At 37.2% G+C, this 15,332-nt stretch overlaps 1 protein-coding gene across 1 annotated transcript in view; it reads left to right on the top strand.

Moving 5' to 3' along the window:
* LOC135196479 (protein O-linked-mannose beta-1,2-N-acetylglucosaminyltransferase 1-like) overlaps positions 1–13,712 on the top strand; it is a 25,665-nt gene extending 11,953 nt beyond the window's left edge. Inside the window, exons 4-12 of the mRNA XM_064223331.1 lie at positions 2,992–3,065; positions 3,883–4,458; positions 5,342–5,570; positions 6,213–6,310; positions 6,358–6,378; positions 7,662–7,773; positions 8,470–8,547; positions 10,373–10,482; positions 12,557–13,712. Of these exons, the coding sequence (XP_064079401.1) occupies positions 2,992–3,065; positions 3,883–4,458; positions 5,342–5,570; positions 6,213–6,310; positions 6,358–6,378; positions 7,662–7,773; positions 8,470–8,547; positions 10,373–10,482; positions 12,557–12,698 (1,440 nt within the window). The 3' untranslated portion in view covers positions 12,699–13,712. The remainder of the gene's footprint in view (positions 1–2,991; positions 3,066–3,882; positions 4,459–5,341; positions 5,571–6,212; positions 6,311–6,357; positions 6,379–7,661; positions 7,774–8,469; positions 8,548–10,372; positions 10,483–12,556) is intronic.
* Positions 13,713–15,332: the final 1,620 nt, after the last annotated feature.

Genomic DNA, 15,332 nt, shown 5'->3' with positions numbered 1-15,332 from the left:
TCAGAACTTTGCTGCTGTTTCTCCGCTTCTGACGTCACATCAAACAAAGTTCGTCGAGCAAAGCTCGGCCGTGTGGACGGGGCCTTAGTAAAGACGAAAGCGCTTGGATTTCTGACTACCATTTTCATGTGGTATTCGCTTATGTAATGGAATCACGTGCATCTACTGTGATTTTTTAAGCGTGTGTGTGTGTATATATATATATATATATATATATATATATATATATATATATATATATATATATATATATATATAACTACCGTTTAAAATGAAAAATAACAGGATTACACTTTCCCATCTACTGAACATTAACGAAATGGGACTCAGTCCCTCCCTCCCTCCGTCCTGGTGACCACCTCAGGATTCTAGATATATATATATATAAAGGTTTTTTGCCACGAGGGAAAAATGAAAAAGCGAGATAGCCAAGTGTGGTGAATTTATCGAGCAAACAAATAAGTGATAATGCAGTGCGCGCATTAGGCTTTGGGTTGTCTTTCTTCATTTGTAACAAACCCTCAGCTTTATCAATAGCGACATCTCTATATAAGTTTGAAAAATACTGTGACCTACCACAAAATCATTTAGACATTATCAAAGGCATGACATATAGTGCTACGCATGCCTATCATGAAAATAACTTCCCCGCTCGCTACAGAAAAAGTTTAAAAGAATTGAAGAATGATAATAGCTTACACATTACCAAGGCTGATAAATCCAATAGTTTAGTGGTTCTTGACAAAACTGACTACATATCACACATGCATACTTTACTAGAGGATGAAATAACTTACCAAAAACTCGCAAAAAATCCGTTGGACCAAGTAATAAAAAACTTTAATATCAATATCAAACAAATTCTTAAAGATAAAAAAGAACTTTTGTGTAAGTTAACTGTAAAGTGTCCCTCATTACCTTATTTATATGGCCTAGTCAAAACTCATAAGGAAAACAAACCTATGCGCCCAATTATTAGTACTGTAGGATTAATTGCTTATAAACTATCTAAATATCTTACTAAACTGTTATCCCCGCTACTAGGAACTGTATCTAATTCACACATCCGGAATTCTCTTGATCTTGTGGAAAAATTAAATAACATTGTATTAAACCCTAGCGATATTTTTGTCAGTTTTGATGTATGTTCTTTGTTTACAAAAGTCCCTATTGGCTCTGCGCTAGAATATTTAAGTAATGAACTTGTACTGCATGAATTGCCTATGTCCGTTAGTCACATAATTTCCTTAATTAAGTTATGTATTTGTGATTGCAGATTTATTTTTAATGGAGAATATTACCAACGAATATTTGGTATGGCCATGGGTAACCCTTTATCACCTCTCCTTTCAAACTTATATATGGAATTTTTTGAGAGACAACACCTCCCGAATATCACACTTATCCCCTTAAAATGGTACCGATATGTCGATGATATCTTAGTAGTCTTACCTGGTGGGATCGATGTAAATGATTTACTGTCTAAATTGAATAATTTAGTGCCATCCATAAAATTCACTGTTGAAATTGAAAATAACAATGTCATCCCTTTCCTAGATGTATTAATACATAGAGAATCTTTCCAATGCAAATTCAGTATTTATAGAAAACCCACAAATAATTTAACATATGTACATTTTTATTCTGGCCACCATCTTAATATTAAAATTTCAATTTTTTCTTCTATGTTCCTATGCGCTTTGTGTATCACGAGTCCACAATATCTGGACCAAGAAATAGAATACATAAAAAAAGATAGGAAACGATCTCTGCTACCCACTTCATTTAATTGATTTATGTTATCAAAAAGCTCACAAAAAGTTTTATAATGTTGCTATTAATGAAAAAGAAATGCCTAAAAATGTACTTAGCTTACCTTATTTTCGTGGATTTGAAACCATAACATCAATATTTAGATCGTTTAATGTTAATGTAGTGTTCTCTTATAACAATACCATTAAAGATATGCTAATTAAGAATAGTCCCGTAACAAATAACAACATCATTTACAAAATTCCTTGTAAGGATTGCCCATCGTTTTACATTGGTCAGTCAAGTAAAAATTTATGTGTAAGGATTAAGCAGCAAATGTATTCAGATAGAACAGCCCAGACTTCAAATGCACTGTTTATCCATCTGAGTGAAAAATCTCATTGTATTAATTGGGGTGATACCTCGGTAATTGCTAGATCTAATGATTATGTTTCAAGAAATTTACTGGAATCGGCAATTATACAAATTACTAATAAAAACAACCTAAATCCTAGTCTGGGAATGTACCATTTGGACCCATATATTTGTAAGATGTTTATGAAGGACCTTAAAATAAATGAACAACTAATAAATTAGTCCCACATGTATATAGTTATTATTTCTTTCTCTCTCTCTCTCTGGTTCGATATTTTCTCTCCCTCTTTCTCTTGCTCGATATATATATATATTTTCTTTCGTCTTTTCATTAATAATAATTTTTTGGGGGAAAATTTGTGTAAAAATTCATGATATTAAATTGTATGTGCTCACGTGTTTTTTCAAATTGTACTGTTTTCTGGGAAAATCACTTGTTTACTGCGTGTATCCTTCAAGGTGTGGCTTCCCTCAGGCGGCTCCTCCCTTCTGAAGAGTGAAAATCACGCTTATTGCTTGCTAATCTTGTAGTGTCAGTTTGTATATTAAGCTTTCTTTTGACTATGTTGTTCTCTGTAAAATCAGTTTGCCTCAGTAAAGGGTCCGAACAGGGCCGAAAGTACTTGGCTATCTCGCTTTTTCATTTTTTCCTTCGTGGCAAAAAACCTTTATTTATACATAGCATCACGTTTTATATACTTCGTGATCAAGTTATTCATATATATATATATATATATATATATATCTATATATATATATATATATATATATATTATTTATATATTATTGCTTACGAATACTTATTGTTTTTTTATGAGTCTTTGTTTGTTTATCTGTCAATCTGTACCTTTTCTTTCACACCAGTTGCTGTCGAATGCTCTCCTCACTACTCCAATACTGATGGTCGCGACTACCCAAGATGAGAAAATGCTAAGGAGGTTAGTTACACTTGACAAAAGCACCATCACTATTTTACTACTCAAATCGTACTTCTCTAGACGGCTGTCAAATAAAGCAGCGTGAGTAATCATGGATCAGTGAATCAAGATTTCACTGCACTTGGATGAATGAGAGAGTAACTGAAAGACCAATTCGCTTAGTAATATTAACGTTACCTATGTGCAAAAAATGTTGGCATAAGTCAAAGCATTTTCATCCAGTAAAGCCTATAGTATTGTGATAATTCGAGAGAGAGAGAGAGAGAGAGAGAGAGAGAGAGAGAGAGAGAGAGAGAGAGAGAGAGAGAGAGATTAAGTACCTTACAAATTTGGACTAGTTTTGAGAAAAGGCTTGCTTTGGTAACATTAGGCGTTCCCAAATAAAATATGAAAACAAATATTGGCAAAACTTCGTAGTTTTTCGATCCAGCAAAACATAGTATTTTTTGACATTTATTATGAGAGAGAGAGAGAGAGAGAGAGAGAGAGAGAGAGAGAGAGAGAGAGAGAGAGAGAGAGAGAGAGAGAGAGAGAGAGAGAGATTAAGTACTGCAGTACTTCACAAAAATGTAGCAATTTAGAGGAGAAGCATTAGTAATCGTAGTGTTGCCATTGAAATGTGCAAAAATATTCTAATCCTGTACAACTTACAGCATTTTGATCATTGTGTGTGTGTGTGTGTGTGTGTGTGAGAGAGAGAGAGAGAGAGAGAGAGAGAGAGAGAGAGAGACTCCACATACATGGACTCACTTAGTACGCGATATCAGAATTCCCTTCGAGTAAGCTCTAAACATCTGTCATTCTACATTCCTAACAGATCTATAGAAAACGTCCTACGAGCGACGTCCGGCACAGGAATGAATCTCATCCTGTCGCTGCAGAAGCCCTCGCAAAGGACGCTGCGCCTCCTGAGCCAGTACCCTCTGAAGATTCACGAAGGTGAAGAAGACCCGGAAGAAAAGGAGGAAGACGGGGCTTTCAATCCAGTGTCTTCGATACTACACCGTTTTCGGAAGGTCGTGAGCAAAGTGGCAGGACATGAGGACGTCTGTCCTAGAGATCCTACCCTGCCCAGTTTCAACGTCCTCAACACGGCCAGGAACTCCACCCACACATCCACCTACCACCTGACTCTAGAGGAGATCAGTGCGACGACACAAGGAGTGCCCTTCGAAGACCATCCCTTCAATCTCCTCCACCGGAAGGCTACCAAAAACTCCCTCGAACGAGATGCTAATGGTCTGCAATTGCCCGATCAGAGAAGCGACCGTTCGCATTGCAAAAAGGCCAGAATTCTCAAGGATGCAATGAACTTCGCCCTCAAAACATATCCTACTTTAGAACATCTGATTTTACTCGAGTCGGGATACGGCCTCGCTAAGAATTTTGTGAGGTAAGCTTCGTAACTATATATATATATATATATATATATATATATATATATATATATATATATATATATATATATATATATATATATATATAACAGCTTTTATTGTTTTTTGTTTTGTTTTGGCGTTGCATGGAACCAGCGGTTATTCAGCAACGGAACCAACGACTGTACGTGACTTCCGAACCACGTCGAGAGTGAACTTCTATCACCAGAAATACGCATCTCTTACCCCCTCAGTGAAATGCCCGAGAATCGAACTCGCGGCCACCGAGATGGCAGGCTAAGACCATGCCGATTACGCCACTGAGGCGCTGAACAGCTTTTATATGACCAGGTGATGCGCTTCACATATGATAAGGGTTTATAAGCACACCTCTAGCCCACATGGTAATTGAAATCTATTATGAAGTCAAAATGGTTTTCAATCTTAAATCATTTCTTTTCGCTTACTCGGGGAGTAAGCCTACAAACTATTTCGTTTTTGTTGTTTTTCTTGTTGTTCTTGTTGGGGGAGGTAGGAAAGCCCTATGGAAAAGCCTGAAAAAAAAGTCTGAAAAAGGCGTTTTGCGTTGAGTTAACGATACAGGAATTTTAGGATGGGATATTGATGATTTATTTACGAGAATGAAAATTCTAAAAAATAATGCGCATGTTAAACAGTACAGAAAAATTATTTCTAATAAAATAAGCGTATTTATTTCAATTTTCCCTGGTGAAACAACGCGCTATTTGACCATAGATTTTAGCACACTCCAAGAGTAAGCTGGAGGTCGGATCACGCCTCGTTTATTTTTGTGTTGTTGTCAATCTCTGAAGACTTACAGGCTACAGTCAGAAAGATTTGCAAGATTCCTTACAAACGGCAAAATATATTTCACCACAGGTACTTCGAGGAGACGCTGGTCGCACTGAAGGAGGACCCGTCTCTCTACTGTATCTCCGCCCACAATCCCCTCGCAAACGCCCGCACCGTGGGCGATCCGTCCAAGGTCTACCGAGTCGACCACTTCGTCAGCAGGGGGACGCTGATCCCGAAAAGGGTCGTGGAGGAGATCGCCAGGGACTTCGTCGTGTTCGAGGACACCGGCAGAGAACTCGAAGGCTCTGCTTTGGTTGGTGTTGATGTTAACAGTTTACCTAATCATTAAGTTCTATGTGACTGTTTCTTCCTCTTTAACATTTATTTTTGCTGGAGGTAAATAGAATAGTATATAGAATTTAGGCCAAGCACTGGGACCTATGAGGTCATCAAGCGCTGAAACGGAAATTGATTGCAAAATAAAGTATATCTTAGTTTAACCAGGCCACTCAGCTGATTAACAGCTCTCCTAGGGCTGGCCCGAAGGATTAGACATTTTTTACGTGGCTAGGATCCAATTGGTTAACTTAGCAACGGGACCTACAGCTTATTGGGAAATCCGAACTGAATTATATATATCGAGAAATGAAATTTCAAATCACCAAAAATGCATTCCTCTGTTTCCACGTTGGCAGAGCGGAGAATCGACCTCGGGACTACCGAATCGGTAGACGAGTGCGTAAACCACTCGTCCAACGAGGAACTAATTGATTGTAAGAAGGTGTGAAAGGTGTAACAGGAGGTAAAACTCTAAGCATTTGCACTATGATTCAATTGTTAGGAGAGGGTTAATATATATATATATATATATATATATATATATATATATATATATATATATATATATATATATATATATATATATATATATATACACATACATTTCGCACCACAGGACATTCTAGGGACATGGCTCTCCTGGTGGAGCAGGAGGAGGAGGCGAGGGTGCATCATTCCCAACGTCCCCAGGATATGCCACCTAAGGGGGAGGCCGTGAAAACTGGAGGTCAGGGCGTGGGATGTTATCCTCAGACCAACAGTGCCCACGTCAGTGCCACAAGGTAAAAAGCATTGTAGTTCTGATTCGAAGCTTCTGAGAGAGAGAGAGAGAGAGAGAGAGAGAGAGAGAGAGAGAGAGAGAGAGAGAGAGAGAGAGATTAAGTACCTTACAAACTTGGACTAATTTTGAGAAAAGGCTTTAGTAATATTAGCGTTTCCAAAAAAAAATATGAAAACAAATATTGGCAAAACTTCGTAGTATTTTGATCCAGCATTTATTATGAGAGAGAGAGAGAGAGACACTATTAGCATCTATATAATAGCAGACTGAATTTTATTAACTAGTCAGAGATAATCCCATTATTATAATAAAAGTTGAGCATATGATTATGCAAATATGACAAATAATCCCAATACCCGTTATTACTGACATTTTCGTCAATATCTCTATTATTTCAGGTATGTCATTAACATTAATTAGAAGGGTATTGTTGAAGGAAGGGACGATTACGGAAATATCAGTAGAAAAATGATAAAATTATAATTAACATTTGGAATGTGGTTAATTATACTGATGGTAAAAACAATAATACTGATAATAGGGATGATAAAAATCATGATGAGAATGAGAAGTTTCTTTGTTTATTATATGATAATGATACTCAATAGTTAGAATTTTTGTAAACTTTTATCAATTTCAATAAAGTTTTTCTGATAAGTTGAACATCAATATACTCTATATAGGTACTCACTTTTTCTGAGTCTTTTATCGCTTACTCGGGGAGTAAGCTTACAAACAACTTTGTTGTTGTTGTTCTTGTTGGAGAGGGGTGGGGGGTAGGAAATCCTAAAAAAGGTGTTTCGCGTAGAGATAAAAATACAGGAATTTTAGGATATACGATATTTATGATGTATTCATTAGAATGAAAAGGTCAAAAATAAATAATGTGCATGTTAAACAGTAGAGAACGATCATTTCTAATAAAATACAGCGTAATCATTATAATTTTCGTTGGTGAAACAACGCTCTATTTGACCGTTGATTTTAGCAGGCGCTCCACGTAAGCTTGAGGTGGGATCACGCCTTGTTTTTTGTTTGTTTGTTTGTATGGTGTTTATACGTTGCATGGAACCAGTGGTTATTCAGCAACGGGACCAACAGCTTTACGTGACTTCCGAACCACGTCGAGAGTGAACTTCTATCACCAGAAATACACATCTCTCACTCCTAAATGGAATGGCCGAGAATCGAACTCGCGACTACCGAGGTGGGACGCCAACACCATACCAACCACGCCACTGAGGCTCTGCCTTGTTTTTTCATGAATTTCCTTTCTGTTTGCAGAATTATTCATTACCTGTACAGTCAGGATCTATACCATCAAATCACATCGGCCAAGACGCTGGGAGTCGAAGAAAAGGACTGTAGGAAAAAATCATTCTTCCCAGAAAATATGGTAAGATGAATATTCTGTATTTTAGTTGTAAGTTTTCTACTTCTCCAAACTAATGTAGAGGCATACCTGGAATTGATTTGTCTGTTTGTATGGTGTTTTTACATTGCATGGAACCAGTATGGTTATTCACCAACGGGACCAACGGCTTTACGTGACTTCCGAACCACGTCGAGAGTGATGAACTTTCATCACCAGAAATGCCTGGAATTGTATATGAAATTTAGGCTGGGAGCTATGAGGTCATTCAGGGGTGACAGGGAAGTTGAGAGTGAAAAGGTTTGAAAGGAGTAATAGGAGGAAAACCTCGTACTATATAGCAAATGTTAGAAGATACTGAAAAGATGTTAGAGAATATGAACGGAGGTACAGTAAAAGGAATGAAAGGGGGTTGCTGGAGCTAGGGGCCGAAGGGACGCTGCAACGAACCTCAAGTATAATTGCCTACGGTAGGGGGAGGAGGTATACCTAGAGAAACTTTTCAGAAATATTTAAGTCACAAGAAAGTATTATAGCAGCTGTTGTTCTGGGTAACACCTGAAACAGCCAATGGGGCAAACCAATGTTCAAATCAAATCAAAGCAAACGTCAAGTTGGAAAAAAATAGAAAACTCTGTAATCTCAAGAGCAGAAAATCCCTTGAAGCTTATTCGTGACATGAACTAACTAACTATGTGTATTTTTGTTTTTGTTTTTCAGAATTCCTCCGAAAGTTATTCCATCTCCGTCAAGATGGAGAATTATGACGACGACTTCACCTTCCATCACGTCATGAAGGTATTTCTGAGAGAATCATTTTCTATATATTACTAATCATTCACCATAGTTGAAAATCATTACATTACCAACCACAGTCATTTTTGCAAGTCTCGTGTGAGATACCTTTAGTGATGGAGTAACTTTTTCCTGAATTTGTGGTTTATTTTTTTATTGTTTACATAAAATTCACCACAAAACAAATAGCATTCAGAATTGGTGGTCTTTTTTTATTGTTTACATACATTTCACCACAAAACTAATAGCATTCAGAATTTGTGCTTTTTTATTGTTTACATACAATTCACCACAAAACTAATAGCATTCAGAATTTGTTTTTTTTTATTGTTTACATACAATTCACCACAAAACTAATAGCATTCAGAATTTGTGGTCTTTTTTTATTGTTTACATCACCACATAATTAATAGCATTCAGAATTTGTGTTTTTTTATTGTTTACATACAATTCACCACAAAACTAATAGCATTCAGAATTTGTGTTTTTTTTATTGTTTACATCACCACAAAACTAATAGCATTCAGAATTTGTGGGTTTTTTTATTGTTTACATACAATTCACCACAAAACTAATAGCATTCAGAATGTTGTGTGTGTGTGTTTATAACTGAAAACAATACTCTTGAAAGACACTCACATTTTTACCTACCCGAATTGATTTCCTTGGCTGGCTGTTTGATCTGATCTTACTTATTGTAACTGGGATCAAAATATAAAATTTGGGCACAAGGCCAAGCGCTGGGACCTATGACCATCTAACTCATCAAATTTCTCACCGAATCGGCATCCACAACAGATTTCGTTATACCATAAGACCATCCCACTAAGACAAAAGCCACTAGGCATGGGATCCTGGTAGTAAAGCCTTAATGATGTCGATTTTTCCCGAAGTCAGTTAGTAAAAATCTAATAATGTTCTTGTCATAAGAATCATCATCAAAGCCGTGCTTATGGGTCAGATTTTGTTGTGTTGTGGGTCAGATTTCATCCTGCTTATGGGTCATATTTTGTCGTGCTTATGGGGCAGATTTTATCGTGCTTATGGGTCAGATTCTGTCGTGCTTATGGGTCAGAGTTTTTCGTGCTTATGAGTAAGATTTTTTCGTGCTTGTGTCATATTTTTTCGTGCTTATGGGTCAGATTTTTTCGTGCTTATGGGTCTTGCTAATGGGTCATATTCTGTCGTGCTTGTGGGTCAGATTTTCTCGTGCTTATGGGTCAGATTTATTTGTACTTGTGGGTCATATGTTTTCGTGCTTATGGGTCATATTCTGTCGTGCTTGTGGGTCAGATTTTCTCGTGCTTATGGGTCAGATTTATTCGTACTTGTGGGTCAGATTTTGTCGTGCTTATGGGTCATATTCTGTCGTGCTTGTGGGTCAGATTTTCTCGTGCTTATGGGTCAGATTTTTTCGTGCTTATGGGTCATATTCTGTCGTGCTTGTGGGTCAGATTTTCTCGTGCTTATAGGTCAGATTTATTCGTACTTGTGGGTCATATTTTTCGTGCTTATGGGTCAGATTTATTCGTACTTGTGGGACATATATTTTCGTGGTTTTGGGTCATATTTATTTCGTGCCTAAGGTCATATTTTTTTGGAGTGCAGTACATCAGTCTTGATGAAAATCGTTTCAGTATGTTCCCCATGCCCCCTTCCCCCTCTCAAAAATAATGTTCAATGTCATCAGAGTCTTAATGAATCATTGTTACGTATTAATGAGTAAAAAAAATCTCATTTCAGAAATCATTGAGGTCTTGTTATAATGGATGAAGCTTTATTTAGTATAAAATAATATTCTTAATACAAATTCCTGACATTCTTACAGTGCTTTGGTCTGGACCTGCCAAGACCTGTGGGGTATTTCGAGGGTATTTTCCAACTCTCCTTTCAAAACACAAGTCTCATGATTATGGCTGTTCCATATTCGAGGTTTTCGTAAGTATACGTTTCTACCCTATTGGGAATTTCTTTTGTAATAACAGCAAATTACATAGAATTGGACGATAATCTCAATAAGTTTTTTTTTTTTAAATTCAAGACTCAGGTTTTCATATATAAATATGTTCTTGTCTTATTTGCAATTTCTTCTATAATTAAAAGCAATAAACGAAGAATAGACAATTACACTCATGTAATTCTCTTTACTTTAGACACTGGGAAAACGCATAAGCAACAGGGTACTGACAATTTGTATTCCAAACTTTCACATGACCTCATGATGATGCACCAAATAGTCGAAAGTATAATCTATAGTCGATAATACATGACCTGCGACTTTATCTTGCTCTTATCAATAGCATAGGTGCGTCAGCCTGCGACTATCGCCACCAACATTTGAACCAAGATAGGAGTCACTGAAATCCAGTCTGAATTTTGTCTGGTTGGGAATGAGTGAAAAGTTATTTTACGACTTTAACAAAGTAAAATGATGATCTTGCAAAGTCAAATTTATACTCTGATAATGTAGCTGAGAATGCTGCGTTTAATAAATAGGAATACAATAAATTAATAATTGGGATTTTTCTGGAGTCTAAAACTGATGTAGGAAATAGCTTAAGATTTTGGTCAGCTAAATATTTTTTTTATGTCTTATGAATCATCTGAATTCTGGATCTTAACTGATGGCCCCAAAATTCTGCGATTAAAAAAAAAAAATCATGTTTTGTTGACTGAATCCACTCATTCTGAATTCTGGATCTCATCTTTCTTATATTATTGATGGCCCAAAATGTTCTGCTATCACTCCCTCCAAAAAAAAAAACCTGTTTTGGTAATTGAACTAACTCATTTCGTGACTTTGGATATTAGTATTTTATTCCCTCGATGAAAAATTTTCCATCTCGATCTCCAGTACTTGAATATATGGAGTGAAAAAAGTACAAGATACGCCAAAATTTCTTCGGCGCAATCGAGTTTCCTGTACAACCACCACAGCGTATATAATTAAGGCCAACGAAAATAGATCTATCTGTCGGTGGGCTCGGTGTAATGCTGTATGAGCCGCAGCCCGTGAAACTTTAAACCATCACCCGGTGGTGGCCTATCCTATATCGTTGCCGGAAGCGCTATTACGGATAACTTTACCCTTAAATAAAATTTAAAAAATACTGAGGCTAGAGGGCTGCAATTTGGTATGTTTGACAATCGGAAGGTAGATGATCAACATATCAATGTGCAGTCTTTTAGCCTCAGTTGTTTTTACGATCTGAGGGAGGATAGACAAAAGTGCGGACGGACAGACAAAGCCGGCACAATAGTTTTCTTTTACATAAAACTAAAAGTTCCAACTTAGTGCTATTTACAACGGTGAGTAAAATAGCTTAATCCTCAAAATTTGTCTCAACTTACACTGACACCCGCCCCCATCCCCCAATAGTGTTTCTTAATATAAGTTTCCATTCTCTCGAGTCCGACCTGCTTCTCCTTGCATAATTTTTATATCCAGTCTCTGGACGCTACTACAGCATCAGCGAGTTATTGGGTCCAGAACAAATATCAAATATCCTTTGAGGCCATGCTGCAGTTGTCAAAACCCTCAACTATCAGCATTCTCTCTCTCTCTCTCTTTATTTAGAACAAAATGATAAAACAGATGAACGACCTATACTCTGTTTTTTTTTCCATCTGTCCACCCGCCTGTGGTGTTCGCGCATTGTAACACTGCGTCCCAGGCTTTAAATAGTTACGCTATGCGTAAGTGTACATTTGCGCAAACAGTAAATTATCTAAACACTTTTCAGTTGCAAACGTATACCCAGATATCCTTTTTATTTACCTAAAACTTACGCATAGCGTAACTATTTAAAGCCCGGGATGCAGTGTTACCATGCGCGAACACCACAGGCGGGTGGACAGATGGAAAAAAACCGAGTATAGTGACTGATGCAAAATCCGACCCATTTTCAGCAGAAGATACTGATCCAGTTTCATATATGCATTTCTGACAGTGACCAAAGACGCTCGCTTCCAAATTTGTAAACTGACAGACTAACATCCACTTCCTCAACAGACCAGCTCTAAAGGACCCCAACGCCCTCATACTGGCAGACGTCGGAGATAAACAGCGCAAAATTGGAAGAATGCAATACCTGAAACACAGGAACCACAATTTCACGTTCAGTAACCTCCCCGTCGTACGAATCACAGCGTAGCAATCTGCTTTCATGTTCCTTGCGCATTCCAAGTTCCTTTCGAGTAAGACAAATTTGTCTCCGAGTATCTGTGGTGACTTTAATCTATGGATGGACGATCCAACCAGTGATGGTGTCGCAGCGTTTAATGATTATGGAAAATCAGACCTTGATTGTGGAATTTGCAGTGTGATCAAATACATCTGATGAAAGAAACTGTTCATTTTGATAATTGAAGTCCTACGAGGGATGTGGAAGTGGTGTGGGACCTGGATATGCTTCATACGGGCTGCGTTAAGAGCAAGAGCCCGTGCTGGTATAAGGCCAGCTTATAATCTTCAACAACAACCTGGTTAAGCAGTCAACAGGCAACGAGTATTTCATGACCTCTTTTAAACCAGAGTTCTTGGGGATTTCAGCTTGTAAAATTTATCTTGTATTAAATGGTACAGGAAGATCACTTCAACAAGAAAGCTTTTAAACCACTGTTCTTAAGGATTTTATACCAGAGTTCTTAGGGATTTTAGCCTGTAAATTCATCTAGTATTAAATGGTTCAGGAACGTCAATTTAGTAGTATGCTTGGCAAACCATTATGCTTTCAAAATATGCTTGGCAAACCATTATGCTTTCTTTGTGGCTGCAGCTTTTAAACCCTGTTACATATTACATATATTAAGAACAGAGACATGTTTGCTGACTGCAATGGATATTCGCCAAAGTATTTCTTCACCATGAACCTTTATTGCATTCTTTGTTAATCCCCTTGACAGAAGTTGAATCTTGACTGATATCCAGCATGAAATATTAGCGTGATGAATTTGATAAATAATTCAATAAATCTGTTGATTTTTGTTCATTAGTAAAACCTTTGTTTCTGAACAGGGATCTGATTCTTTCACTTAGCACAGTTTTTTATTAGTTCCTGAAAATAAGACGTCTATGCACCCAAGGCTCTTTTGTCTATGTTTGATACTAACTTTATTCTCATAAAACGAAAGCCATTTATTGTTTTAAGGACTCATAAATTAGTGTGAACTCCAAATAAATTCATTAAATATCTGTATAGTTAAACTTTTTTGTGAATTCCCTCGTCTTCAAACGCATCCAGAAAAAAAAGAGAAAAATTAACTGAGATGCTAAGCTATGAAACTCCTGGCCTCATAACAGTACTGACAGTTGTTTCCAGAACTCCCACATACCTTCAGATAGATAACTTGCCTCTGCTGATATACAATGAATATTGCACTTCATCTTCCCAACGTTTTGTAAGGGCAGCTGTTTGTTTGTTTGTATGGCGTTTTTACGTTGCATGGAACCACTGGTTGTTCAGCAACGGGACCAAAGGCTTTACGTGACTTCCGAACCACGTCGAGAGTGAACTTTTGTCACCAGAAATACACATCTCTCACCCCTCAATGGAATGCTCGTGTATCAAACTCGCGGCCACCGAGATGGCACGCCAACAACACACCGACCATGCCGCTGAGGCGCTATGAGGGCAGCTGTCAGCATCCCACAAGCACTGACATAAAAGGTACAAACCTCTGGAAGTCCCAGATCTGAGGCAAGAACACGGCTGGAATATGTGGGGAGGTAAGACGCTCTTGCACCGTACTGTGATCTGATTTGTATATTTTCTATTTCTTTTATTGTCCTAAGACATTTTTTTTTTAATCTGAGACCCTCACAACCCTTACCTCACACCCCTTAAGGTTTGCGTGCTCGCCTACCGATTCGGTAGTCCCGAGTTCGATTCCCTGCTCTGCCACCTTGGAATCAGAGGAATTTGTTTCTGGTGATTAGAAATTCATTTCTCGGTATAATGCGGTTCGGATCCCACAATAAACTGTAGGTCCCGTTGCTGGGTAACCAATTGGCTCCTAGCCACGTAAAAATATCTAATCCTTCGGGCTAGCCATAGGATAGCTGTTAATCAGCTCAGTGGTCTGGTTAAATTAAGATATCTTAATTTTTCCTTAGGGTTTCTGAAGCAAGTTCCTGAGACGGTTCATATTTCGATATTAAGCCATTTTCTCATTCCTCATATATTCTTCTCCAAGTAACCGTACCATAAATTAATTTCCACTTTCAAAAACTCTACATTCAAATTTTCCCAACAAAAATCAACCCATGAAATTGACACATAAATCTATTCTCTTCATAACTATGAATCTAAGTTTTATTTCGTGATCTTTTCTTTATCGAAATTCTATATTTGTTTTTTAATCTAGTTAACAAAATTAAAAGTAAAATATCAGTAGCTATTCAGCTTTTTCCTTCCTCCTCAGAGGCGTTGCATCATCTACCACTTATCGAAAAGGGCCAAAATAAAAACAATGAAAAAAATAAGCAGATCAGATCACAGTATGTTACATGAGCTTTCTACCTTTTATTTCATTCCACAAAAACCAATATTCTAAATGTATAATTATTGTCCAGTGCATTCCGCCATAACGCTTCTATCAATCTTCCTTTTTCTTTCAAGAATCATATTACTTTTGCTATAGAGTTCTTCTATATACCTGTATTTCACATTGATATCAGTAGTATTAACTCGAAGAGACCAAGGTCAATATTCCATTTACCTCAAAATCTCAATTTCCTAATCTTTACCAAACCCATCTACATCATTTTGCAGCATTTATATTTCACA

This window comes from Macrobrachium nipponense, chromosome 17, assembly GCF_015104395.2.
Source record: "Macrobrachium nipponense isolate FS-2020 chromosome 17, ASM1510439v2, whole genome shotgun sequence".
NCBI lineage: Eukaryota > Metazoa > Arthropoda > Malacostraca > Decapoda > Palaemonidae > Macrobrachium > Macrobrachium nipponense.
This window is presented reverse-complemented; position numbering and strand designations above follow the sequence as displayed.